At 39.6% G+C, this 27,994-nt stretch overlaps 4 protein-coding genes and 1 long non-coding RNA gene across 7 annotated transcripts; 1 reads left to right on the top strand and 4 right to left on the bottom strand.

The window, feature by feature from the left end:
• Window positions 1–1,273: 1,273 nt before the first annotated feature.
• LOC140794192 (uncharacterized) lies at window positions 1,274–4,836 on the top strand. Its single transcript, XM_073146105.1, has 4 exons — window positions 1,274–2,731; window positions 2,951–3,144; window positions 3,255–3,478; window positions 4,101–4,836. The coding sequence occupies exons 1-4, from the start codon at window positions 1,669–1,671 to the stop codon at window positions 4,726–4,728; spliced, it is 2,109 nt and encodes a 702-aa protein (XP_073002206.1). The 5' UTR covers window positions 1,274–1,668; the 3' UTR covers window positions 4,729–4,836.
• On the bottom strand, window positions 2,780–4,199 carry LOC140794193 (uncharacterized). Its single transcript, XR_012110081.1, has 2 exons — window positions 4,061–4,199; window positions 2,780–3,065 (listed from the first exon to the last, which is right to left on the bottom strand). It is a non-coding gene; the product is annotated as an uncharacterized lncRNA (long non-coding RNA).
• A 2,831-nt stretch (window positions 4,837–7,667) lies between the features above and the next one.
• LOC140793738 (transcription factor GTE7-like) lies at window positions 7,668–13,788 on the bottom strand. Of its 2 annotated transcripts, none has more exons than XM_073145415.1 (5): window positions 13,510–13,788; window positions 12,335–12,456; window positions 8,315–10,868; window positions 8,009–8,198; window positions 7,668–7,926 (listed from the first exon to the last, which is right to left on the bottom strand). In XM_073145415.1, the coding sequence occupies exons 3-5, from the start codon at window positions 9,725–9,727 to the stop codon at window positions 7,835–7,837; spliced, it is 1,695 nt and encodes a 564-aa protein (XP_073001516.1). In that variant the 5' UTR covers window positions 9,728–10,868; window positions 12,335–12,456; window positions 13,510–13,788; the 3' UTR covers window positions 7,668–7,834. The 2 variants fall into 2 exon arrangements, with proteins under 2 accessions (XP_073001516.1, XP_073001515.1); XM_073145414.1 differs by having other exon boundaries at window positions 12,335–12,533; window positions 13,510–13,753.
• Window positions 13,789–14,985: 1,197 nt separating this feature from the next.
• On the bottom strand, window positions 14,986–18,615 carry LOC140793681 ((R)-mandelonitrile lyase-like). Its single transcript, XM_073145327.1, has 4 exons — window positions 18,591–18,615; window positions 17,055–17,717; window positions 15,188–16,079; window positions 14,986–15,070 (listed from the first exon to the last, which is right to left on the bottom strand). The coding sequence occupies exons 1-4, from the start codon at window positions 18,613–18,615 to the stop codon at window positions 14,986–14,988; spliced, it is 1,665 nt and encodes a 554-aa protein (XP_073001428.1).
• A 496-nt stretch (window positions 18,616–19,111) lies between these two features.
• LOC140794098 (uncharacterized) lies at window positions 19,112–27,959 on the bottom strand. Of its 2 annotated transcripts, XM_073145961.1 has the most exons (15): window positions 27,712–27,959; window positions 27,458–27,537; window positions 27,240–27,357; window positions 26,954–27,132; window positions 25,078–25,160; window positions 24,817–25,001; window positions 22,260–22,321; window positions 21,961–22,069; window positions 21,739–21,858; window positions 21,416–21,535; window positions 21,125–21,245; window positions 20,349–20,505; window positions 19,876–19,948; window positions 19,665–19,792; window positions 19,112–19,485 (listed from the first exon to the last, which is right to left on the bottom strand). In XM_073145961.1, exons 1-15 carry the CDS (start codon window positions 27,881–27,883, stop codon window positions 19,363–19,365), a joined length of 1,830 nt encoding a protein of 609 aa, XP_073002062.1. In that variant the 5' UTR covers window positions 27,884–27,959; the 3' UTR covers window positions 19,112–19,362. The 2 variants fall into 2 exon arrangements, with proteins under 2 accessions (XP_073002062.1, XP_073002063.1); XM_073145962.1 differs by lacking the exon at window positions 27,712–27,959 and having other exon boundaries at window positions 27,240–27,344; window positions 27,458–27,523.
• Window positions 27,960–27,994: the final 35 nt, after the last annotated feature.

The following is a 27,994-nucleotide window of genomic DNA, read 5'->3' on the forward strand; positions in this document are numbered from 1 at the left end:
CCAAACAACTTTATTCACCAATTTCGCATCATAAGCAAATAGTTCCGATTAAAGAGATGCAAAACTATCAACTAACTCTAGTAGAGTTAGTAAGTATTTTTTTTCATGATCAAGAAGGTCGGGTTCAACTCTAATCTCAAATAATGTTGTGAAAAAATTGTTCGGTAGTTGGTAGTTTAGTGACTTGACTCGATTCGGTTAATAGCTCAGAAGTGCGATTAGTTTGGAGGAATAACTTGACAACACAATGACTTGGATTAGATTTTGTCAGCATTTGGTTCGGAGCAATTGTTCGGCGACGTATATGGTTGAAGTCTAGATTACGCAACTAAAAACTCAGTGAGGCCAAATGCTGTATCTATAGAGGTTGGTCTTTTGTCTCGCTCATATCTAGCCTTTAGGCTCATGGGTTTATGAATGATAAAAAAAAAATGCAAAACTAAGAAACTACTGTATGTGAATGGTCTTCGTTTCTGGTGTAATGTGAGCAGATCATAGCTAATGAAAAATTGATTCGATACCTAATATTCGAAAATGCATTATTTTTTTCCACGAACTCTAGGCAATTTGTTCTTGTAAACAGAATAATTGCCTAGAGATAGTGGTGAGGTCTATCATGTTCCTACATCAGGTTAATTTACTCGCTACACAATTGAAGATACCAAGATGGGCTACCATATGACCAGTGAGTCTAACGTCAAATTGAAAGGTTCTTTCATGAATGGCTTTTTTCTTATTTTAAAATATAATCCCTTCTTCTAGAATAAGAGTTAAATATTATAATAGTCATATTGTAGAATATAAATATTGTTTCTTAAAATTACATTTTATATTATATACTAATCTAATTATTAATTAATCTTTAACATCTCTCGTATCAATCTACTTTATATCAAATCAAAGTGTATTTATGCATAATCTTGTAAATAATAAAATACTTTTTTGTATTTTAAAAAATTATATATTATATCAAAAATATAATGCAAAGAGACATAGAAATAATTATTCTTAAAATAATTCTCTTATTTAGGTAATAAAAAATAGAAATTGCTATTCCTTTTTTTAATTCTATTCCACAAGTGAATTACGCTAGAGAATGAAGGATAGAAGAGTTGGTTCTGCAAATATTTTGTTGAAGCTTTACACATCTTACATTACAGGATTTACAGCCTATATAACTTTTCCTATGTCAGAGACTTGAATCCTTCTTCCTTGCAGAACTGTCTCTTGCCCCTGTATAGTATATAACATAGGTTTTGCTTCTGAATTCATTGGCCAACTAAAGAAGTTATATTGAGACTAACAACTGAAGTACCTTACAAAAGATATCCCATGATCTTAATTCGATACAAACTTTCTGTTCATCTTGTATACTCTCACATTAAGTTTCCTCTGGTTCTAAGTTTTGTTTCAATAACTTGATAACAAAGTATAGAATCATGAACTGTTTTACTCTGGAAGCTTTGGTATCTGATAGTAAGAAGGCTTCTGGTTTCTTCTCCTCAGAAATATGCTTTTCTTGCACTGATACTATTGAACAGTATTTCCTCATTCAAATGTATGATATGGAACTACAAAATCCTGCAGGTTTTGTGAAGCATTGATGGTTCTTCTCCACCAACTCTGGCTTTGGTTCAAGTCTGAAGAATTCTTGGTGGGCCTAAACAGATGGGTTGTTCCTCGTCGAAGTTGGATGACCAGGAGGAAGTCAAGATGTGCCAGGACAGGAGGAACTTTACCAAACAGGCCTTTGTGCAAAGAAACCATTTTGCTTCTTGGCACATTCTGTATCTCCAATCTCTCCAACGAGTCTCATTTGCTCTTTGCAACTATGTCGATGAATATGAGCATCATCGATTCTTATATCCATACAAACATCTCCCATCCGTACCTACTAAAATTTTTCTCTCTGATATCATGATTATTCCACCAAAATCATTTGCACCACTTATAAATCAGTATGAGAGGAGCACTTCTCTAACTGTAAATTACTTGAGATCAGGTGGGAATCCAAAAGTTGCCAAGGAGGAATGGCCTCAATCACCTGAAACTATAAGAATTGAATCTTATTATCCTACAGATCATCGTGAGGTTGATGTCTTTTTCACCGCAGAGGTTTCGACAATAAACCAACCATTATTTTCCTCTCACAATGGATCAAAATATCTATCCCCATCACCAAAGGCTTCAAAGTGGGACTTCTTTTGGAACCCCTTCTCATCAATGGATGGATATGGATACCCCTCTGTAAGTAGTCTTGATCAGTCAGCCACTGACGATGATACAGAAGGGATAAGGAAGGCTCGAGAAGAAGAGGAAATTCCAGAACTGGAAGATGAGGATGAAGACAACCAAGAAGATGCCACAGTTTGGCCAGAAGAATTAAATGCTAACAAAGAGAGTATTAATATTACAGAGCCAGCTGAAGTAGATAAGAAGAGGGGGACATCAAATGAAGTAAATACATTGCAACTACATACAAAAAAGAGCTTGAATAGGTCAGAGGAACAAACAAAATTACAGATAAACAATGATCGGAGAACAGTGGGAAATGCAGCAGTTGAACAAGAAACTCCTGGCTTTACAGTGTATGCCAACAGACGGCCTACCAGTATGGGAGAAGTCATGAAGGATCTTGAGACCCAGTTTGCGAGGATTTGTGATTCTGCTAGTGAGGTTTCAGTACTGCTGGAAGTAAGAAAAGCAGAAGAGTTTGCAACATTACCAAGAGGTATGATGCTCATCAAGCCACTGACAGTGGTTTTAAACCTTACCTCCATTTCTCCAATAGCTAATAGATATTTATATATGAGCCAAAAAAGTTACTGTCTTGGCAAAAGACAAACTAATGTTTGAAAACTAGAGCACATTGCTCTGGTTACATTGATAACATTGTCATAAAGAAAGAAACCAAAGTGATGTTTTATTTTCTTTTTCCTTTGTATGACAGGTAGGATGCCTAATCGAGCAGCTTTCTTTGGGTCATCATCTACTAAGTTCTTCCAAGCTTCAACTACTCGAAGAAATGATGGCAATGAGAGTGGTACTGATAACTTGGAGGAAACCTTCGATATTTTCAAAAGCCATAAGGCAACATTGCACAGGCTATATGAATGGGAGAAGAAGCTATACGAGGAAGTCAAGGTAAATAAATTGAACAAACTTTCCTGTAAACAACTCAGTACAAATCAACATCATAAATATTGAAACCTATGCCTTAATATAACAAGTTTAGTTGAATTTTTTTATGACAGTCAGGAGAACGAGTACGAAGAGCATACGAGAAGAAATGCACGCAGCTAAAGAATCATGATCTGAATGGTGCAGAACCTTCACTTGTTGATAAAACTAGAGCAGCCATAAGAGATCTACAGACTCAGCTAAGAATTTCATTAAGCTCAGTTGAATATATCTCAAAGAGAATCGAAACTCTACGGGATGAGGAGCTGAACCCACAAATTGTGGAGCTAATCCAAGGGTACTTTTCTTAGAATGTCTGATTGACTCTACTTGCTTAACAATAGCTTGTTCTTGCCTTACTTAGGACTTGCAAAGAGTATTGTAGGAACCTAGTGTGACACAACTCATGAGCAAATTATGTGCTAATCCTATTTATCTGTATAAATATATTGGGTGACTACATGTTAGAACAAAGGCAAAGATTAATAGATAATCTAATGAAAAAGGTATGTGGACATCCCACATAGTATAAAGGAACTAGGATTGAATTCATCCAAAAAGCCCCAAGTCTAAAAATGAGACTTGAATAAGTCCGATGCTTCATCAAATAGTATATTAACAAAGTTTGATATTTTATAAATTTACAGTAAACTTTTGATTATCTCTTGTTAAAACTTAAGAAAATTTTCAAAGTCTTTTAGAGCAACCAAGCATTATTATTAAGTTCAATTGGCAATTGTGGCCTTCATTTTTTTAAAAAAAAAAAAATCCCTTTTTTACAACTTTTTATCCCAACATGTTCTAGGGCTAACTATTATCATTTCATAAAAGAATTATTCTGAAGAATAGTTAAATTAAATATCAGTTTTATCCTGCGCACCTGGCGTATCCGAACAAATGCCTCCGTTCTTCCGGCGCAGGTTAGCAAGAATGTGGCGCGCCATGGCGGACTCCCACCGCATCCAGAAGCGCACGATGGACGAGGCCAAGCTCCTCCTCTTCTCCTCCTCCTTCCCCGCCGCCGCCTTCGCCAGAGATGCGGCGGCGGCACCTCCACGTCCCTCTCGCGCCGCCGCGTCGGCCGTCGAATCGGAGCTCCGAAACATGCGCGCCGCCCTCGCCAACTGGATCGGATCCCAGCGCGCCTACGCCGCCGCACTCGCCGGCTGGATCCGCCGCTTCGCGCCGCCGCGCGTCGACGGCGAAACCTCCCCCGCCGGCGAAGCAGGAGGCGGCGCTGCACCGCCGCCGGTGTACGAGACGTGCGTGCGGTGGGCCAGCGTCCTCGAATCGGTCGACGAGAAGGCGGCGATCGAGGGTCTGGAGTTCTTCGCGGCTGGAATGGCGGCCGTGGCCGCCGGAAGGAGCAGGAGGAGGAGGGAGGCGATGGAGATGGACGAGGAAGAGGACGGAGAGAGGGTGGTCTGCGCGGGAACGGCGGTGGTGGTGGGGGCTTTGGCGGAGCTCACCGGAGAGATGGCGGAGGGGTACGAGGGTTTGGTGAGGGGTTTGGAGGAGAGTGGGATGAGTGAGGAGGGAGAGGGGTAGATATGTAATTTGGAGTTCGAATTGGTGATACCAATGGGTTCGGATTTGATGTATATATTGTATATATGAAAAAAAAAATCAGTATACATGATTTGCTTATTCCTATAATTATTTATATCTTTATTACAATGATTTATTTATTTCTAGATTTTTTTTAAACCCTATTAGAATTATTGATGAAAAATAAGAAAGAAAAATGACAACAATCTGAACTTGTCATTCGACCCTTTGTACTAATTGGATAGAGAAAATAGATTAGAAAATGGGTTTCTTCACTTCCTTAAAATTACCTAACTCTTTTATTTTTAACTCAATTTAAATAGGGAGAATGCCAATTTCCAATTTGTTATATATTGCATATGATTATTAATTATCAATTCATATCAAGTAGTTGAAATTTTTGTCAAATGTTAGTCATGACTGTTTAATCTTTTTTCGAAGTAAATTATCTAGAAATTTGACTTTCAAAATTCACTTTTTTTCCCTTCATCAAATAATAGCGTGTAATTAAATTAGATCAGGCGGAATATATATATGTAGTAAGATTGAATTCATATCCATTTAATTTTATTAGATTCAAATTTAAATAAAATTTTAAATGGATAGGTTTGTGATATCCTCACCGATTATGTCGGACGCGAATTATATTCACATTCAATTGGATAATGTGTCGCATTCCTTATGAATAACCACTGTCCAATAAAAAAAATTATAATAATCCTATTTCAAAGGAACAGGTCAAATTTTTTAACACTCAATTATAATAAATTAACAACTAAAATTTAAAATATAATATCGTAATCATCTCATTTAGAATGAAGCAATATGAAGGTTATATTTTGAGAGACTCAAATTTATTTATACTATATATGAAAAGTAATTTTAAGTCTTCTACTTACATATCATAAGTATTAAACTGTATAATGGAAGAGAAAAAAAAAATCGCAACATATTTATCGGAGTTCCGATAGATATGTAGGTCCGACTCATTTATTATATAGATTAAAAAAAATTAAGATTCATAGACGAGTATGTGAAGCGAATTCTATCGGGTTACACCCACCTAACAACTAAACACACTTTTATGATTTGCAATTCTTTAGAATTAGTCTAATAGTTTCAGTCATATAAATAATGTGAATTAAGGAGACACCATAAACGATCGAACCATTATATCCAATTTTTACGAATGCCTTGTAAAAAATTTTATATTACAAATATCACTTTTAAACTTTAGGGATAAAATGAAACGGATAATGACAAACTATACCTCTAATAAATAAGGAGGTCATCAATTTAACTATAACCAGTAATATAAAATAAAATAATTAAATTACCTCTTCCACAAACCACCTGCCGCACACATGGCCCTCACCCTCACCCTCAGCCGCCTCACCCTCACCCTCACCCTCAAATTCATGGGAAGAGAAAAGGTTGTATTTAAATCTAATCTAATTATACTAATTTAATTAAAAGGTTAAAATAAAACTGTATTTAAATCTCTATTAATTTGATTGAAATAAGTTGACAACGTACTTAACCCTAATAATAAATCCCCAAATCATATATGGACATCGAGTGAAAAAAGTAGCAAATATGATTTCATTGAAAATTAAAATGTATCAAAGGAAACAAGGGAAACAAAACTAGCTAACCCCATCCGATAAAAGGTTAGTATATAAAGATGATACTCCCATGGTGATGATTATCCGACCAGCTAGTAACTCGATTGGCTTTACGAAATTTTTTCAAAAGACTGGATATTAGCATTGATGGTCTTCAGAAAAGGGAAAAGGATTGGCCCGTGTCAGCACTAATCTGGCATCCACTGCTGTCACACTGTTCAGCGTCAGCTTTTATCCAAGTTCTCATTATATAACTCAATTATTCAATCTAATGGACTAAGTTACTACTAATATTTTAGTCAAATATACCTCGTAATGGAACTACTCTATTCTGTTGGTCTCACCAACCACCACTCCTAGTCCGAGGGGACAAGCAACCAAACAACGACTATAATGAAATAATCCATCCACTCAACGGGGGGCAGCAATTGGAGAAGATACCATCAAGACTCAATCAAGTTAGAAGTTCGAAGTTAGATAAGAAAAGATATCTAATTGGGAAGATTCTTCAATTGCAACACACAATGAATGATGCAACAAGCTTGCTCCAACGAAATACTCGCAAAACGTGTTTCACTCAATTTGATGGAACAAAAACAACAGTGGAAAGAATTGGAATTTTTTCGAACTCCGTAACATGAACAGCAAACTTTTCAATTCAATGCGAAAACCTTTACATACAAGAAATGGCAAGGCTAAGGAGATTGAATCCCAATCATTATAATAAAGCGAAAAAGGATGACTGGAGAGTGAAGACAGATGCAAATAGTTTAGGAATCAAAAGGTGACGTAATGAGAAGGGATTTCTGAAACAGGGACTGAATCAAAGAGAACTAGGAATTGGGGTATGTAGAGGCTCAAAGTTGAGTTAACCACCCCCAATGGACCACCCAGAACATCCAGTTAAATCTACGCAAAAAATAAACAAACAAGAGAGGACAATGACAAAGGGAAAATATTTCATGAAATATCCCAAAGTAAAAATAAGAATTAAAAAAAAACGTAATTACTAAAAAGAAGCTTGACAGAGATATATAAAGAAAGAAAAGCCATAAAGGGACCTGTCAGCAATAAAGACGGCAGATGTGGCCACCTAACTTGTATGATGCAACATCTGAGAAAGTAAAAATTAGCCTGCACAGACCAAATTAGCACCTTCAAGAGAGAGAGAGAGAGAGAGAGAGAGAGAGAGAGAGAGAGGGGGGCGGGAGGGAGCGCACCAATCAACAATTTGGCCAAAAAACTAGATCAAAATAAAAGAGAGTTCGAGAAGAACTCATCTTTGAGGCATTTCACCAACTTTCTCTTTTTAACTTTTCTTTTTGTCGTTTTTTTTTTCCTCTGTTACTTATGGTACACCTGTGCTATCAACTACCTAACCTATCTATCTCCACCGCTACTAAATCACACCTGAACAAAGTCGAGAACCAAGTCACAGGCCTCTTGTGCATCCCATCAATTACCCAACACCAAGCCAGTTGTTAGTTTCTGGGAGAAGATCTTAAACCTACACCAGGGGACTGTGCGTCACCTTCATCGGAATCGCTACCGGAGGAGCTCCCTGAATCCGAATCTGAACAAGGGCAAAGGGAAGTATTTAGCATAAAAAACAAGAGACGATTAATTAATGGCTAGTTAATTGTGCATATCTATACCACTGGAAGAGGAAGAATCGCTGCCGGAGCTGCTAGAGCTGCCGGAATAGCCTGCATCCTTCTCAATCTCGACAGGAGGGTAACTGGTGGGCGGCATCTCATCACCAATGTCTATGTCCTCATCGCCCGTGTCTGCTTTCTTGCTCTTCTTTACTGCTTCTGAGTCCGGTAGGTCGTCCGCGAGGGGAGACTGTCCGAAACAAAGAAAGACATAAAAAAATGCAATTTTGATACACATCAGAACATGATGAAATGATGAATCAAGCGAGTTAATGAGTTGTGATGAAAGGGCTTCTTCTGCATTACCCTGTGGCCAGCTTCAGGCATCAATAGAATGGGACTGGTAGTCGCGGCATTGGCATGCGTCGTCGTGCTGCTGGCCATAACTTCCCGCCTCTTGATTTTGCTCAACGTTTTCTTGCAATTGCAAAGGAACCGGTCGAGCTCCCAAAGGGTCTCTGTATCCATCGCCTCAATATCCAACTCGATCTCATCCCCGTGCTGGGTTGGATCCAGGTTCCTCTTCCTTACAATCTGCAGCACTTGGGCCATCTTCTCCTCCGGCAAGCTTTGCAATCCAAAGCTCAGCTTCTGCTTCTCCTCCAAAGTCATTGGTCTCTTGATTGGATCCTTAGCCTTCGGCTTCGGATGCTTCCCGAATGCTGTTCTCGCTGTTAATGGATATTCCTGCGGCTTTGACTGGACCAAAGTCGGTGGCGGCACCAGAGCTGGCACCGGAGGTTGCAATGGTGGTGGAACCGGAATCGGTGATGGAGGTGGAACCGAGTTCACAGCAACAGAATCCAACATAGGAGGAGCATGGGACCATGAAGAAGCCCTTTGCCTCTCTTCTTCTTCCTGGGTAATTGCAATGCACTGCTTCTCATAACGATCGTAGGCTGGGCTGAAGAGCCCCTCAAAGAGGCGGAGGAACTGGTCGGCAAGCTTGTGCACCTCATGGCCCTGGGGGTTGTAAAGAAGGGCATTGTTGAACGTTAACCTAATGTCCGCTGCATACTCCATAGGCGAAGAGTAGAAACCCTTGTTTAACCTCGATTTCACCGTTCCCAGGTCCATCGGGTGTTTGATAATTTGATGGTAGTCATGCAAGCCCATTCCAACTACATCCACAGGGGAATTGAACCAAACGCTCTTCTTGTGCTTCATGAGCTTCGTCAAAATTTGGCCGCACTTCTTCATCATGGTGGAAAGGAGCTTCTCCGACTCAGACGCCGCGACTGCCATCCGCTTAGGGTTCCTGGGAGAAGCAGCCGGCTGAGGTTTCATGTTCACAGGGTTGACAAGGCCGACACCACTGTAGGCCCCAGAGGTCGAGGACTCAATCCTGTTGAGGAGGCTTCGCACCTGTTCGAGCTCCGAGACGAGCCGTCTCTTGAGCTCCTTCAACTCCCTACTCGAGTAAGCCGAGATGTTGTAGCTGACGTAGGCTCCAGTATCACGCCGGGGTACGATTTTGCGGTTCAATGACGATGAATCGTCCGACGCGGCGGCGCCGGCACCGGCGGGTGATTGAGGGCGGTCGGTGGCATGATCGCCGTGGTTAGGATGGGTGATAGGGCTCGGATTGAAGGGAATGGATCTAGGGTTATGATTAGGGTTAGGGTTAGGGTTAGGGTTTGGGATGGCGGCCTTCCTCATATAAACCTTCCTCTCTCCCCAGGAGGGCTCATCCCGGGCGGCCAGGAGAGCCGACGCCATCCGCGACGGCAGCGGCGCTTCAGATCGGCCGGGATCCGGCAAGCCCCGTCCGATAGCTGGCGGAAGAGGAATGTAGAACCATAGAAGAGATCCCGGCAATCACCGGAACACGGCTAGGCCTGCCGGATAGCGCCGCCTCTTGCGGCGGAGGAGGGAGGAGGGCGGAGGAGGACTAAAGAGAGGATGCGAGGGATTTTTTTGTGAGATCGAAGCCCTCGAAGCTTTGGGACGAGGGAGAACGGGGTGGGGTGAAGCCCCTCTTAAAGGCAGCGAGATCTGCCCGGCCACAACAGGAGAGCGTTTCTGGCCGTTGATCCGGACACGCAGGAGGATCGGACGACAGATAAGGTTTCGTAGCTGCCCGGGATGGTGACCGACCCACCTGTCATGGACGGAGAGGATCTCGGGTCTCCTGACACGTGGCAGCAATCGAAGTCTCGAGCGCCTCTAATTTCTTTTATCGTTTCAATTTTTCCGCTCCCGTGGCGTTCATTTGGTTGGGTTTCGCGCGAATTTGGGGCGCATGACTCGTGCATCTTGGCGTTCGATTTTTCCATTTTCCCTTCTTCTCTTCCAGAAAATAACAACGATGATAATAACTTGATATTTCTTTTCCCCTCTTTTGCTACTGAGAGAGAAAGGACGGGCCCACATGAGGCAGTAACGTGAAACAGCGACAGCTGGCAAACGTGGGCAGAGAAATAAGTATCTTTTTCTGGTGTGGAGCTCCCGGGACCACGGTTTCGGACCTGAGCTTCGGACTTGGCTCCGATTGGTGGGTCCCGATCAAGTTTTGTGGATAGAAAGACAAGGTCATAACCTGAGGTTCAATTGCCGAGTGTGTGCAGTACGAGACACCCAAATTTGGGGGAGACAATCCTCTCCCGCCAAAACTTTCGCCCAGCCGGGCCTCGGCTTATGATGCCGATCGAAGTAAGAATACCGCGAGCGACCACACCAAACCGAAGGAAAGCCAATAGTAGTATGACTCGTGGAGGTTAGGTTACCGGGCAGCAACGGAACATGTAAGGATGAAATTATGCAACGCGACTCCGAATTGGGACAACTTTTCAAGACCACCCGCTTGGCGCACCGAACTCTTCCTTTATCTGCCCACGTCGGACAACGTCAGGCCTTGGCCCTTCAGGGTCACATGGAGAGGTCTATGTTAGATGAGGTTGACTCTAAAGAGCATATTTGACATCATTTTTCAGTGCATGAGAGAGAGGTACAAAAATATTATTGATCAAAAGAGCCAAGTTGTACGAGCCTAATAGTTTTATTAAAACACTATTAAATTCTCACTTCACTAAAAAAAATTATCTAAAAAAAACCCAAGTTGTACTTAGATTTACTCTAATTGCTGAATATATATCTTCTCAAAAAGGCACCATAACTAGGTTAAAATAAGTACATATGCAGACGAAGATCATGAACTCCTGGTATATGCCAGTGCAGGTTAGTCCATTCTTGAATCTTACAAATGTTTTCAAAGTATCTGTTGCCAAAAAAATAAAAAAATAATAATAATAAACAAATAAATGAGCATTTCTGAGGCACTAAGTGACTCAATGTAAATATGGATCAAAAGAGTGTCTAGTTCCAACATAGCAATCAGCAATCTTATAATAGAATGCTAAAGTAGGATATGTGAGCTCTATGTGAGCCTAGTCCATGTGCATACTTATGCAATGTAAGACAAACTACTCATAACCAATAAACATGTTTTGACATTGTGTATCACATGCATTGACATATTAATAGTGAATGAGAATTGCGATAGTGCTCAGATGGTTAAAGAGACTCATGTTATGCAAGTACGTTCAAGTTCGAATCCTAACGACATTGGTTTAATTGGGATATAGTTAAGTTTTCACTTATCTCAAAAGAAGAAGAAAAAAAACTAATAGTAAATGTTAATTTAAAGTGCTAAGTTTGTAATAGCATAACAGCTAAATGGCCCACTTAAATCTGAACATTAATGAGCTTGCAGACATGCGATAATGTATAGAATATTTAGAAAATAAATTTGGAACCGGTCATTATAGAAAGAATTATCATGCTGACAAAAGTAATCTAGAAACAATTGTGGTCATATGGAATATAAACTTCTAAGGAAATCTTAGATGGATAACCTGAAATATGCAAAGATAAACATGTCAATAGAGAAAAGCCTGCACACATGCACTCGCCTAATCCAGACTAAATCAATTTATCGACTTTGGATCAAGAAAATGATATCCAATTTATTGTCAATGTTCAGATTATCCAGAATGGATCCAACCCCAAACTGCGTGTTGCCACCCCTTGAACCAGATATGCAAAAACATACATTGTGACTGAAGATTGAAATAGTCTCGTAAAAGAAATTTTCGTCCATGGGTGCAAAAAATTAGTCTCACAATCATCAGAAGACACAAAAATGGCTTGAGAATGTCACTCCAAAATTGAGAATGTCATTCCAAAAGAATATGTTTTGCCTAGAAAGCAGTAAAAGCACTGGTAAAATCAGATACTTGCGATTGTTAAGGGTTCACTTTGAATTTTCATTTAGTATAAATTTCTGAATCGTATGAGAAAAAAATAATGAAAAGATGTAGAACAAACCTGCTTGTCATGTAGAAGTTTTTGCAAAGTGGTGACAACCAAATTGCACTTCAGGCTACCAACAAAGATGAGACTTCCACTTTTCCTCTCAGGTTGGTGATGCTCCTCTCTTCTTGCAATTCCTGTTCTCAACCATTATCTTCCTCTCAGTTCTGTAACTGTAAGCAAATTTCTGCTATAACTGCTTACCTGAATCAAACTAAAGTTTTTTTTCTTCTTTAGTACCCAACACCTGGCTTATCAAATATATCTGTCATTTGCTGCTAAGCTAGCAAAAGGTATGACTTTGAGGAGTCTTAGATTGACAGAGATCAATGAAATAATTATATTAACCAAATTCCGTTATTCACATAATAAAATATTTAGTAGTTGGAAAAAAAATTAGAATTCACCCATAATGATGTAGTGCCAATAAATTGCCTATGATCCAGATTCAGGATGTCTTAATTCTTATGGCATACCAATGAAATCAGGTATAGATTAAATGTGATATTTATGGTATAGGATAAAAGAAGAGTAATTATCTTGAGCAACAAAGATGTGACAAACAAGGATGATCATATACCTTAGGCAAACAATGATAACTAAAATGGGAATTGAAGTAAAATAGCTGTTATACTTATATTGTATCTCTTTATTCTCCTCTACTCTAGTAGATTACATGAGGGCATTTTTATCATTTTGAAAAGATCGCTCTGTAAATATCATTTCCCAACAAAAATGGGCAGTATGAAGCATCATAAACTCAGAGTTTCTTGTTTGTGAGAGAATTCATCGGCATTGATGGCATATAATCACAGACCAAAATATGCATTATTACTGACTACAATAAGTACAAATGAACTAATAGAGCTCATTAGCATGAACGCTGAACGGCAGAAAATTTCAGGATATTGTTATTGCTCGTAGGTATTTGAAATTTCTTGAATTGTTTTAAACATAGGATGATGAAAGGTAGTAATACTTTGACATCCTAGTAAATGAGACTGCCAATCTATTTGATAAGTTCCATAAAATTTTCCTGTTTGCAGTACAACTTTGTCGATTAATGGCCTTGAAGGGATAAGTGGCTAAACTCGACAGACCATATCAACAGAACCTCTAGCTTCTAGAATAATTGGTTGAATTAGATAAGAAGATGGATCCATGACAACCTAAATGCCCAAATTGCTCACCAGGAAGTTATTTCGCCGAGCACTGTAACCTTCGGGATTGAAAAATTTAAGGGCACAGAAGCCGTTAGAGGAGAAGGGCGGCGCCGGTGCCGGCGCCTGAGGCATCGTCGAAGACGGAGGCGATTCGAGCCAACAAAGGGGGAACTGGTCCATTTAACGGTTGTGGAATTTTGGAGGCGTAGATCGAGGTAGGGCTAGGGTTAAGGATCGGTTCCGGGGAGGAGAAGAGAGGAGGTTGGTTATGTATGGATGCGTGAATTTGTTACTAATAAAAAGTGTCCATCTGTTCTAAAAAGAACGGGGACATAATTTAAGTATATTATAATAACGTGTAATATGTAAAAAAAATCATAGTGTATAAAAATGTAAAATAATTTAAATGCATCATAATAGGGAGTACTCAATTAAAAAATGTGCTGTGAGAAGAGAGGGGCCATCGAGGTAGATCAGTAAATCCACATTTGGCCAATCATCACATCCCTCACTAATTACATCCACATTGTCGAAGATAGGCTCATGCGAAATGGGAACCGAACAAATCCAAGGGTCTTCCATGAATGAGGTAGACCGACATAACCCATCCCCATTTCCCAAGGCCCCAAGGCTAGAGCCTAGAGCCTAGAGCCTAGAGATGGGCCACCCCCACCCAACGTTGAAAATGGTTAGTTGTACTTAGCCTAAACCAGCTAAATTTAGATGTCCAGTCACAGTCTCCGATGCCGCGGGCATGCACAGCCCTATATTCACCGTTGCACTATATGAAAGCAACACAGAAAAGAAAACACATATAATATCAAAATGAAGAGGAAGAAAGAAGATGGACTCCTAAACTCCCGCTGGAATAGTGATGCGAGGAGGACCCCATAGAAAAATCTCAAACCTACGATCACTCAAAGCCCACCTGATAAATTAATTGGACCGAAAAGAGGAGATGGTGAAGGATAAAAGACCGACAAGGTAGGAAAAAGGGCGGTGCTTGAGAACCAACACCTTTGAGACTCCACTGGCAATGCACGAATAAATAAGTAAAGGTGAAGAGGAGGAGGAGGACACCGAGACGAAGGCTTCTTCTCTTAGCCAACAACACTAGCGGAGGAGAGATAGGGAGAAAGCTGGAGCCTGGAGGAGATAGTAGGATAGAGATTTCACATACGATAGAAGAAGGAAAAAGTACTAAGAGAGAGAAGTACAAATTACCACTTAGAAAAGGGGAACCAGAGTTTCAAAGTAACAGTCAAAAAGTCGATTTACTAGCACAGAATCCTATCTTTCATTCATCTAAGGGGGGTAATGTACGTATGGCATCACTCCAACATTGGGCCACTGAATCAGAGCATGTGTACATGTATAGAAAGAAACAGAATCAAAGGGCAGTTAGACTTTGAAAGCAACAATGAATCTCGGGCATGTGTAGATGTTATCAAGAAGTAAAGATAGAATCAGAGTGGAATTTACAGTCGAAGTGCCGTTGCTATCTCACAGAGATGGTTGTGGGGGACGCAACCCTCTTCTCCTCTGACTCCTGTTCCTTCTCTCTGCAAGCATCTTCTTCCCCACATACCTACATAATTAATCCACCAAAACAACAACAAAAAAATAAATAAATAAATCATCATCGTCATCACCGCTTATAATTCCAAGTAAACATTTTAAAAAAATATAAGAAGAATCCTTTTACCTGCCCATCATCATGAGGGTGGCCTGTGGGTTGGTTCCGGGCGACACCATGAACGTGCTCCCATCCACCACCCTCAGATCCCTCACCCCGATCACCCTGAAGTCCCCGTCGACCACCTTCCCCGCGACGCAACCCCCATGGTAGTGCCAGATCGTGGCCACCGTCCTTCTGCAGAACTCCGCCACCGCCGCGTCGCCCGACGTGTTCGCCGGGAGTGCCGGGCCCACGTACCGGAACTCCCTTCTCCCGCCCCTCCACCACCCCACCGCCGATCGGAACTCCTCCATCGACCTCCCTTCCATCACCTCGCCGATGCGCCGAACCCCGGCCACGCACCGGTCCAGGTCCTGCCGGTCGGAGAAGTAGTTGAAACGGACGATCGGGTTGTCCCGCGGGTCGAGGGAGGAAAGGCGTAGGGAGCCTACCGAGGCCGGGCCGGGGACCTTCTCCATGAGGGTGGCGACGGTGACGTAGAGGGGGGAGGAGGGGCTGTGGAGGAAGACGGAGCGAGGAGGAGAGAAGAAGGGAACGACGTTGGAAGCGGCCTCGAGGAAGGGGGAGGAGTCCTCGTCGGGGGGGATGCCGACGACCTGGATGAGGGAGTGCTCAAGGGGGACGGAGGGGATGACGGAAATGCCGTTGCGGGGGTTGTCGAACACGTGCTGGCCCACGTGGGGGTTGTCGGCGGCAACGGGGATGCCCCACGAGGAGAGGTAGGCGACGGGGCCGACGCCGCTGAGGAGGAGGAGCTGTGGGCTGCCCAGGGTGCCGGCGGAGAGCAGAACCTCCCCGCCGGGACGGGTCATCGCGTGGTGGCGGCGGCCGAAACGGTCGCGGAAGACGACGCCGATGGCGGACACGGAGCTCTGCTGTTGCCTCCCGCGGCGATAGTCTGCTACGTGAAACCGCAGTTAAAAGAGGAAAAAATTACACGCAAGATGTTTGATTGAATGTTCTAATGAGCAGTAAGCTGCATGTCAGCATGTGTGATCTGAGAGATTACTCAACGTACAAAATAGTCCAGAAACATAAAAGAACACCAATCGAGTATATATATTAGACGGAGTTAGAACTAAAGATCGAACATTCCTCTCAAAATAAATAAATAAATAAATAAATAAATAAGAAGATCGAATATCGTACGTGTCGCACATAAATCTCAGATTTCGACGTACTAAAATGGTATAAAATGTGAAGAGAGAAGTGTGGCATAAGACAATTGAAATTGGCGTATTACCCGAAAGCCTACAGAATAAGTTGCACGCAAAGTGTTTGTTAGATTGTTAGAATGACTCGTGTATATCGGATTCCGAGGTAAAATTCATCAAGAAACATAACGAACACCAAACCATCAGAGAGGGAGAGAAGATGAAACAAGAGCTAAATATCTAAAGAACTAGCGCTGCACGCAAATATTTGACGGATTGCTCTAATGAACCATATAGTATGTACCTAGAAGATTCAAGATAACGAAATCACCAATAAGCAAGAAGAATATTATTTATCATTATCCTTACAGAACACGATACAAGTATCATCAAGAAACATACAGGGAGAGAAATCTTCGATTATTCTACAGAAAGTTTATATTTACCAACTTTTCCACTTTAAATGATATGCGTTTATTTATAAAGAATAAGCATGCAAGGTGTTTGATTGACAGTTCTTATACCAATACCCAATAACCAAATATCAGTCACAATTACAGCAAACCGAAAAAAAAAGCACGAAATCGTCAAGAAACAAATAAAGAAAAAGCACGAAATCAGAACACAATACGAGATCACTGAACATGAAAACCATCAAGAAATCGACCTAGTCTAGATAGAGAGAGAGAGAGAGAGAGAGAGAGAGAGGAGATCAGAACCTGGAGGAATGAGATTAAACAAGACTCGATCTACGGTAGCCCGGAGAGCGACATGGATCCGATCCGGCTGAGCAAAAGCGAGCAGATCGGCGGCGCTGTGCCGTCTTCCCGATGAATCAAACGTCGTCGCCCCAATCTTTGTCCCCGGGATGTGGTGAACCGAGAATCCATTGTAGGGCGTCACGTTCGCCTCAAGCAGCCCATCCCTAACCGCCGATTGCCAGCTTCTGAGCACTGGCCTAAACGCCACTGCCCTCTCCACCCAATCGTACGACTGGTTCACCAACGGCATGTCCCATTGGGTGACAGCACCGCTGAAGAACCCCCGATGCGCGCGGCTGTAGAATCCAGCGTTGATCGCGCTGCTCCCGCCGAGCACGCGGCCTCGCGCGTTGGGGACGCCGTCCTCGGAGACGAAGGCCTCCGCTGGGGAGTCGGGGGACTCAGTGGATACTAGAGTTTGGAGGAATCCTTCCTGAGTGGCGAGCGACGGAAACTCCTCCGGGGCGCCTCCCCGCTCGAGGAGGAGAACGCGGTGGGACTCGGAAAGGGTCGCGGCGAGGGGGCACCCGGCAGTGCCGCCGCCGACTATGATGTAGTCGTAGTCGGATTCCGGCGGGAAGAGGGAGGCGTCGAGGGTGAAGGAGGCGTAGCTCGAGGTACCTGGATAGAAATGGAGGACGGATCAAGAACCTTGACGAAGAGAGATTCGAGAGAGAGATTTGATTACCTTCGAGCGGAACAGCTCCGATGAGGCAGAGGAGGAGGAAGATGCAAAGGATTGGAGAATAAGAAGAAGAGAGCTTTCTCGCCATTTCTTGGCCTAGGGTTTCGTTCGTTAGTTCGATCGAGAGTGAGAGTGAGAGTGAGAGAGAGATGTAGAACTGGAGGAGGTTATGGGGAGCGGGAAATGGAAACCAAGAGCTCGGTGGAGACCTACAATTACAAGACTACCCTCAATAGGAAGCGGTTACGGTGAGTTGGGTAAGTACGGATTGAAGGACTGTTCGTGGACGTCTAAAAGCTAAAAAAATTATTTTGAATAATTTTCGTACATATATCCAAATGATCGAATAGCTAGCTCTGCATGTTCAATATAATTACTAAATTGCCACGATAACTGCAGATAAGGAAGGTTTTTATAAGCATTTTTACGTAAATTATGTGTATTTTATTATTAAAAAAAATATGCATCTTATATAAAAACTAAACACATTAAGTTACAAAATTTCAATTTAGAAAAATTGATTAAAATATTTTTATATTTTATTTTTATTATCATTTACATCATATCTTATCAATATTTATCAATTGACTCTACGTTATGAATTTAATCCTCAAAAATATTATAATGTTAGTTTTCTTGACCGAAGGTAATCATATATATATATTATAACTTTCTATGTTAAATATCTCTTTGAAAACACTTTCTCTCACAAGATATCAAAACCTCACTTTCCTAAACTCCTATTCTCCTCTCCCTAAATTCTTAGTCTCCTCGTCAAAATCTGACAACAATAATTAATCTTTTCTGACGATATTTTTCTCTGGCAGTAATCATCATAGATCTTCTCCAAAAGACTAGGGTGGCAAAGCACTAATTCTAAAAGGCTAAGAAAGAAAGATACTTTAGTTTTTATATATTTTATTTTTAAGAATAACTGAATATTTTTTATCCAGTTGGTTGTCGTCGAGTTAAATTTATCTTGAGGTTGTCTATTGATGAATATGTACTTAAATTTATCTTGAGGTTATCGATTGATAAATATGTAGGATGTAAATGATAATAAAGACAAAAAAGAACATTTTATTTTCGATCAATTTTCCTAAATTTTAAGAGTTTTTCTACAAATAGCCCCCTAGCTGTTCTAATAAATTATATTTCTTATCCTTATTATATGTATAATAGTATCAGTACTATTTAGAAATTCACTAGAAAAGACCAATAGCACTGCTTAAAGCATAGTTACCTGATAAGATGTAATAATATCATTGATCGAACTCGAGTATGATGAACATGAGCAACCGTGAAGAATGGGATCGAAACTGCCAGCAAATGCTAAAGAAATATATGTTTTTCTTCTTATTTTCCCTTTGAATGCTTTAAATCCAATTTGGATACATAACTGGGACAATAATAACACACATTAGAGCGAGATCCATGGGAAAGTGAAGCCAGTAACAGCAAAGTTGTTATCTTCAACGTAATATCAAAATTTAGCTGTACATAAATATGGCAACTGGTAACCTTAGGCTATCTGAGGTCATGAAAGCTCCCAGGAAGAGGCCATGGAAATCTAACAAAGTGTTACTCCAACGCTTGCGTCATTATTGACCGGTAAGAGAGTTGTTGCTCGTAGAGTGACCTAAAAATCTGGTATTTTGCGTCGTGATACTTCTTCACCCTTGGGTCTTTCGATGGATGGACAACCTGCAAAACCTCACAGCAGAAAATCATGCTTCAAAAAAATTTCATCTTACCCCTAAGATCATTGGTGTTAGGAAACTTCAAAAGAAGTGATTAATTATCAACCTAAGCAGATGTTCAGGGATGTATAATGAATTTACTAGTTATAGTGAAAGGAACAGTTGTAAGTAAATAACACATGCCTGCCCTGCTGCATTTAATGCTTTCATAGCTTCATGAAGGCCTGAATATCTCTTTGCAGCAACAGCACCTAAAATGGCTGCACCTAAGAGCACAGATTCGTTTTCTCTAGGAAGAATAATTGGACATCCTGTATATAAAAAGACAAACCGTGTATTTATATATATATAGGGGTTATATATATAGGGGGGAGAGAGAGAGAGAGAGACTTGCCAATAATATCTGCATGTTCCTGAATATACACTGAGTTCTTCGCAAGTCCACCGCATGCCAGAAGTGTGTCAATCTGCAGTTGAAGCAAACAAATATAAAATTTGCAAGGTAGGATGGGGTCAATCCACATGATATTGCAAGAGTTTTGTCGAATAATTTGAAGTGCTATAATTTAGACAATCTTTTTCCAAGAACAAAATTTTAAGATAGTGGTAATATGTGTAACAAAATATGTAAAAGTTTACAGACTATATTTCTTGGATAAGTGCAACCAAAGTGTCTCATCAGACTGATCTAGCTAGGCATCTAATTAACACAAGTTTCATCATTGAACTTGGAATTCAGTTCCACACATCATAGTGTATCATCAGACTATCACATATTTATGTATATAATGTTGTTCGGCTCCAACAATGTATAAACCATGTAGAAAGATGTCCATCAGTGTACATGAACAAACAATAAATCAGTACCTTGTGCCCATGAGAATTGCAATGCTCCACGATGTGGCGTGTGCCATATGCAATGCCCTGAATTGTTGCTAGGTAAAGCAATGCGAGATGTTTCTCACTCGAATCAAGCGTCAAACCGCAGACCATTCCTTTGGATTTTGGATCAGCTACCGGTGATCTACCGCATCACAGTGGATGATTTCATTAAAATCAAGCAACAATGTATTGACTTGAACAAAGAAAATCTATATTTAGGAAGGCACAGAACACTAGTATCAAGTACTAAAGCAGCAACAACACTAGCAGTGCACATTTGTATTTCTTATTAAACTTGAAACATATGATTGCTAAGGAATGGTGAGAGGACCCTGTCCTTGAACCTTGAATAACAGAGGTAGCAGCAGATTTGGTCGTCTGGTCACAGCTTCAAGTCAGGTCAAACACTAGTAACTAGGAAGAGACCTAAGCTTGCTCTAACCAACCAGCAAATCAGGTCTACTGACCCAAACATAAACCATTTAACAAGAAACAATACCAGTTCAACATGAACTACACTGTCAAGAGAAATTGAGATCACTTGAATAACTAGGGGGAAAAGTATCTTTTAGGCATACATATGTTAACATAACATAGCCAAATTACAGTGTAGAAGGGAAAACAATAAAACCACACGAATCAGAGTTATATGAGGTGAAACAATTACTGATTGAAAAGCCATTCTGGCATAAAACAGATAACTCAAATGGCGATAAAGATGCTAACAACACATGCACATTAATGAAGAATATCTTTTGCACCTGTTTCCATGGAAGTCCGGGAGGACATGTACATCTTCAGTCAAGGCAGAAAGAAATGCAGCATTTCTGTCATGCAAAATTGACTCCAATATTTTGTTCAACAACTCGTATATGGATGAACCTAAACAAATTTAGAAAGAAAGAATAGTCACAACTTACAAGTTTCTTAATATGATTTAGTAATGACTAGCAAAAGCTGTGCCTACATCACTACATGTAAAAGAAATTTTGACCAACTGATGATATTTCAGCTTATATTGACACACCTCTGCAGGTACAAATATGACTCACTTTGAGAAGCAGCACGGTTAGCAAGAAGAGGAGCAGCAACGTGGTTTTCAACAATATAATCTAAAAGGGCGCCGGTTGCGCTTTGTCCACCTTCCGTGAGCCAATATTCAGGTACCATTGCTAAAAATGCAATCAAGAAAAAGTAAATACCAAATATAATTTGGTCAACAGTTGAATATCAGTCTATACGAACCAGAGCCACAAAAAGCAAGGGAAATAAATAGAAAAGAAAGCAAGCAATAAAGGATAAAGGCAACAGAATTGGTAAATAGGATATCAGGTTATCAAGAGCAGAAGCAGGTCATTCAGAGTCAAAGCTGTACCAGACCAGAATGGTCCCCAGACACCTGGGATAAACAGTTTGTTCTTTGAGATAGCCATGTGACAAGTAGATGTTCCACAAACTAAGACCATCCGATGGCACATTGCATCTTCATCAGTCACTGGAAGAATCAACACTCTCTCCATTAAAACATACCTATCCAGAACAATTTATGATGCTATCAATTTTATGTACATGAAGCATCACCGGTAAGTACACACACCATCAGTTTTAGACTCTGATAAAGGTACACTTTCCATAACTCCAATGCCACCAGCATGAGCATCAATAAGTGAAGTTCCTACAGGAGTCCCAGCTAATAGACCCAGTTCCTGAGATTAAAAGAAAAAATATTTATCAAAAGGAAATAAGCAGATAATACAATATACATATAGCCACCGTGTAAGAAAAACTAAATACAGCTGGCCTATTTTATAAGTGCAATATATGGTCTCCCCTAGCATTCAACCTCGAGGAGGTGGAATCTTCAATCAATTTAACAATAACTACTAAGTTTCTTGCCTTTGCAGCAGCAGGTGTCAAACCAGAACCCAACGGATGGCCAGGAAAAGCAACACTTCGTCCTGTTTGAATATTTATATCAAGTAATTAGTTCATAGAGATTTGAATAAAGCAAGCTAAAAGTTATAAACAACGAGGAAAGCAATATCACGAAAGCCCTTCCACTGTCAAATATTCTGACATGACAATGGTGGTCACTAACAAAAATTTACTAAACAATCTATTGTCAATTTATTTCACAGTACTGCAACAATATATGAATCAAACTCTAGGTAAGACGTAAAAATGTTAAATGCAAGCTGTATCTCATAAAAGAGTTTCAATCTATTAGGCAAGACTTTTACCAACTTTGATTCACAAAAGACTTGACATCAAGTGATCAGAAACCATTGGTGCCATCAGCTATGCTTCTAAATGGAACCAGTCACATCTATATAAAGAATAGACAACCTACCTTCACAATAACTACTGAACACACATAGCTATGTTTTTCTGTACTCTTTCCACAACAAGAGAAATCCTCAATGAAGAGGGGCATATGACAGTAAAGCCTTTTCAACTACGATCATAGAGATCAAACAGTAACTCTTAAAACTGTCTTAGCTCTTGATACTCAAGATTTATCTTTCACTAACTAGATTATTGGGTCCTCTGTTCAAACTTAAAGAATCTTTACATAATTAATAGACTTCTGGTGATCTTTCTTTTTGACTGGAAAAGGATAATCATGTGTCTGAATGAAACTTATTTGCAAGAGTTGACCTGCAAAAGATATGTCTAGCAATGTGCTCATAGATTTAGCAGTATTTGACTTTGCTTTTCAATTTTCTAATATTTTCCTATGAAACTAAAGTGTAATTGCAGGAAATAGGTTTGCCCAATGCCAACTGGATCAAATAGTCCAATTGAATGACGAGAATACTGTGATGCTTAACTGCGACCCAAACAAAAGAAGAAAAACAAACTTAAGCATATGACTTATCCATCTACAGCATTACAAATAACAGCTATAGTAAGATAAATGGTAAGATAATGAACATGAAAGTTTAGCAAACTTTCTTGTGGAGGATCGTAAGACGGCAAAGTGGCAGATGAATATTAGCAATGAGAAAATTAGTACTATTTGTTTAAATAATGCATCAGCTCAGCATTTAACTATGCCGTACCTTGTAAGACTTGTCTTAGTATCATAAAAAGAATAACTGATTAAGAGCATCTCTAACCGGGCTCCAAAACTTCAAATTTGGAGCCCGGTGGAGCTCCAACCGGGCTTCAAATGGAGCCAGCTACAGTGAAGCTCCAAATTTGGAGCCCAACTCCAATACTATTTAACTTTTAAAAATTTTAATTTTGCCCTACAAAAGCTTAATCCAAAATTTTAAATTTTGTCTGTATCCTTTATTAAATAATCTAATTAATTAAACTGAATATATAATTAGTTTTGCTAATCAATTTCTAATAAAAATAGTACCATTGGAAAGGTCTCATCAAGATCTTTAGAATGAGTCTAATATTAAATTATTTAAGTTATTTTAAATTTTTTATTTTTATTTCGTGTAATATAATTTCGACAAGGATTCTAGTTTCAGCCGATCCCGAGTGGGATCGGTCAGCTGCTGTGACAGCTGCAGCAACTGTCAGAGAGAGAGAGAGAGAGATTAAAAAAAAAGAGGGTGAGAGAGAGAGAAAATTGAAGAGAGAGTGAGGGAAAGGGAAAGATTAAAAAAAAAAAAGTAAGAGAGAGAGAGAGAGAGAAAGATAGGAAAAAAAAGTATAGGAGAGAATGAATATTTCAGACTAACAGTTAGAGGGATAGGAAAGAAGAGAGGGAGGAAGAGAGATTTTTATTTTTTAGGCTTTATATGTAAGTAATTATTATTTCTTATTTTCTTATAATTTTTTCTAAATTTTTAGAAATTTCTCAACATTTTTAATAATATTTAGAATTTTATTTAATTAAAATAGTCCGATCCGATACGGCCGATACGTATCGTTTTTCCGGACGGCCGATCCCGATCCCGATACCGATTTTTGGAACCTTGAATTTCGATGTGTTTAATTAAAAAAATAGTAATTTAAAATTATTTCTAAAACTATTGAATATTAGTCTTATAATAAAGATATCGATGAGAGTTTTCTAACCATATATTTTTTATTAAAAAATAATAACATTAAGAGGACTTATTAAGTGATTTAAAATATAATATATATATATTATATTAATTAAATAATAAATTTAGAGCCCAATGCATTGAAGTGCACCTGACTCTTGGCTCTACCTCCCTTGGAGATGCTCTAATGCAATTTAGGGAACTAATACATATTGCCTTTTTAATTTAGACAATTATTTATGGTCCTTTCCAAATCTTAGTGTGTCAATCATTCTTAGTTTCTTTGTTATTTTCTTTTCTTCCAATGTCCATCATTCAAGCAGTATTTTATAAGTTTGAAATGCACAAGTGGTCACTAAACAGCTAAAGGAAAACTTAATATCGTGCCACCAAAGAAAATGACTAATTGTCACCTTATCAGAACCAAGCTATAGTAAATCATATACCAATTTTTGCATGATTCCCTTCCACAAGGTCTTCCAAACCTACTTCTTCCCAAAATACATCATCCCATCCACATGCTTCCATGTCACGGGAATCTACCTCCCTAGCCAGTTCCATATGTGCATGCCCAAGGTATGTCCACTTGCAGACTGTTGTACATAAGCTCCTTGTATCATCTCCTGTCGCTCTATGGAAGTGCACATACAACAGATCAGGATAAACTATATACGGAAATCAAGTAAAAGAACAATGAAAATTATCACCTGTATGCTAACCAATCGCTTAAATCCATCCACCTAAACACCATTGACCAAGACTCTGGCAGGTTCTCTTTAACCCATAATAGCTTGAAAACAGAAAAATATTAAATGAAATTTCAACCATCAAGCAATATAAAGATGACAAAGAACGAACAACTATGAACAACTTTCAGTCTTTACTTCTGAGAGAACTTTCAGCATTTTTTGTGAAAATAAAAGAACTGAAAGCATGATGCACAACATGCTTTCTAACTATTATTCATGGAGGCGGTCAGGAAGGAATACCATAAAATGCTTATCTTAACGTTAGACCATTTTACTTATTTGTTATCTCCTCCTTGAGAAACCTTTTTACATTACAGTTTCGTGCCAAAGGGCCTGCCAGGTTAAGGTAAGACCACTGTCTACTTTAAGAGTACTTTTCAGAAATAAAAAATCCATAACTTACAAGGACTGTTAACACCAGAATTTGGAATGTTTGTCTCCTACATATTATCACTTTGTTGTGCTTGACAAAGAACAACTTTTGGATGTTTAAACTTTAAACACAGATTTCAGTGATTGATTTGCATGTAATTTATTATGAGACTCAGGATACAAGTGATGTTCTTTTTCTTTCTAAGCATCAGGTGGTTGAAGAATTGGAATTAGATTTCTTGTTAGAGTGTCATAAAATTTGAGAGTAATCTATGTGTGTAAAGAAAGGGCACACAAAAGGGACTTAAGTTCTTTAGCCTTTAGTTCATTGGTTCTTCATCTTGTTCATTCTTTACACTACTCGTCTTGTCACATTTTAAGTTTGAGGGTTCACCTATAGAATACAAATAATTTTGATTCATAATTCATAATTTCATATTACAAATTGACAACTGCCCCCCCAACACACACACACAATTTTTTCAGATTGGATCTTGTCTTCATTTATAAACAGTAACTTGGAAGACAGACTTGAACATGAAAGAGAAAATTTCTAACAAACAAGAAGGCTTATTAGCAAAGGCACCGTAGGGGATCCAGAAGTAGGGTGAGGAATTCTTGAACAATAAGGTACAAAAATGAGAGACATTCTAGTATATGTCTGTCATAGCTATACAACATCAACTTTATTCTTGAAAGCACAGATCTTACTGAATGTCTATAAGACTGCTTCTTTGTATAAATCTCGAAATAAAACAACCTTATTTCCAGTCTTTTGTTTCAGTACTCCTATCAAGTTCAAGGTTCACATTACAGATGATTGAATTGCACATCAGATGCAATAAGTTTTGTGAGAAGTGGAAGAACCAGCATTTTTTTCCTTCTAAAATCAAAGGCATTAACTTTAGAAATAGAAACGAATCAGCATAATTGAACTACACAAAATGCATTCATCTCACCCTTCTTCGCTGCAAAATTCATACAATCCTGTATGTCAGTTGTTCAACTATTCGCATCAACATGAAATGTGTGAATACTCTATCAGCCTTCAGCTCTTTGCTAAAATTAAGTAAATACCATATAATGGAAGGCGCCATTCATTGGAAGGTGTTGAGAAGAATGTGTTGCAGCGCTGCTCACCAAATGATCATCAAAATAAAATATTTCTCACATCTAAGATATTAATGCTGTCGTGTTAATTTAGTATTAACTTGATATGTGTTTGATTTATGTTTATCTAAGAAGGCAATAGTAACTATAAACTGAGGTGAATTCTTTTTTATCTATAGTTAACATCAGAAACAATAAAAAAGAAAACATAATTTAGGAGGTTGGCGATGTTTATATTCAAATCCTGCTATTGCACTAAAAACAAATAATAACAGCAAGAAAAATGAAGAAAAAAATGTATGCAGAAGCATCGATTTGTAGATAGTATGCACATTCAGAGTATATGGACTACCTTAGGGGCTTGCATTTCAGGAGAGACACCCCCACCACAATATTGCAATACTGGTGAATTGCGAGAATTGATTCGCTCAGCCTGTTCGACAGCCCTGTGATCCATCCAAACTATAATATTTCTTCTCGCATCACTGCTCCATGAAACTGAAACAGGAGATCCATCTGCATCGACAGCGACTGCAGACAATACCATAGTTCCTCAAAAGCCTCCCAAGGTTTCAAAAACCACCTTTGACCACACAAAAAAAAAAACAGAAAGGAACAAACAGAATAAGGTCACAAACCAAGGGAGCAAGTAGCTGCAAATCCCAAACCAACTACTTCCTCAGGAGCAACGTTTGCTAATGAACATGCTGCTTTCACGGCTGCGCATATCGCATGCCAAATATCTGTTGATGATTGCTAATCACGAAAGGTAGACAACTTAGAAAGAAATGTTATGCTTTTGCCTTCTTCGTAACTAAATGAAGTATAAAAGAGGAAGTTCTAATGATTTCACAACCTCAACACAATCTCTTTCCTTCCAAATCTGTATGGGGCTACTGGCAGAGCCTAACAGCTTACCCTTCTCATCAAAGAGACCTGAAATCAAGAATTCCTATCACTCGAAATATGCTCAGTAATCAAGAACTCGACTAGATGAATCAATAAATTTCGATAGCAAATAGGTATCCCAATCCACTGTCGGTAGATAGATTGGAGCTATAAATCGAATTAAAAAAAGATTGGACTAGACGAAGAGGACGGGAAACGAGCCTGCCCGTGCGCTTCCAGTCCCGACGTCGACGCCGAGGAAGACGGTGCGGGGAACGGCGGAGAAGGCATTGGCGGCGGCGGTGGATGTCATCTCGACGACGGCGGATGACCGGATCCGGTAGAGGAGGGGCGTCGTATCCGATGGCGAAGAAGTCGACCACGACCTCGACATCCTTTGTATCTTCTTCTCCCCTGTTTAATAACAGGAACGTTTGAGATTAATGGTTGTCGTCTAATAGTTTGATGACGTATTAGGGATAGGATTAGAACGTAATAACGTTTC

Source organism: Typha latifolia, chromosome 8 (assembly GCF_019914945.1).
Source record: "Typha latifolia isolate L0001 chromosome 8, TyphaL0001v2, whole genome shotgun sequence".
Lineage (NCBI taxonomy): Eukaryota > Viridiplantae > Streptophyta > Magnoliopsida > Poales > Typhaceae > Typha > Typha latifolia.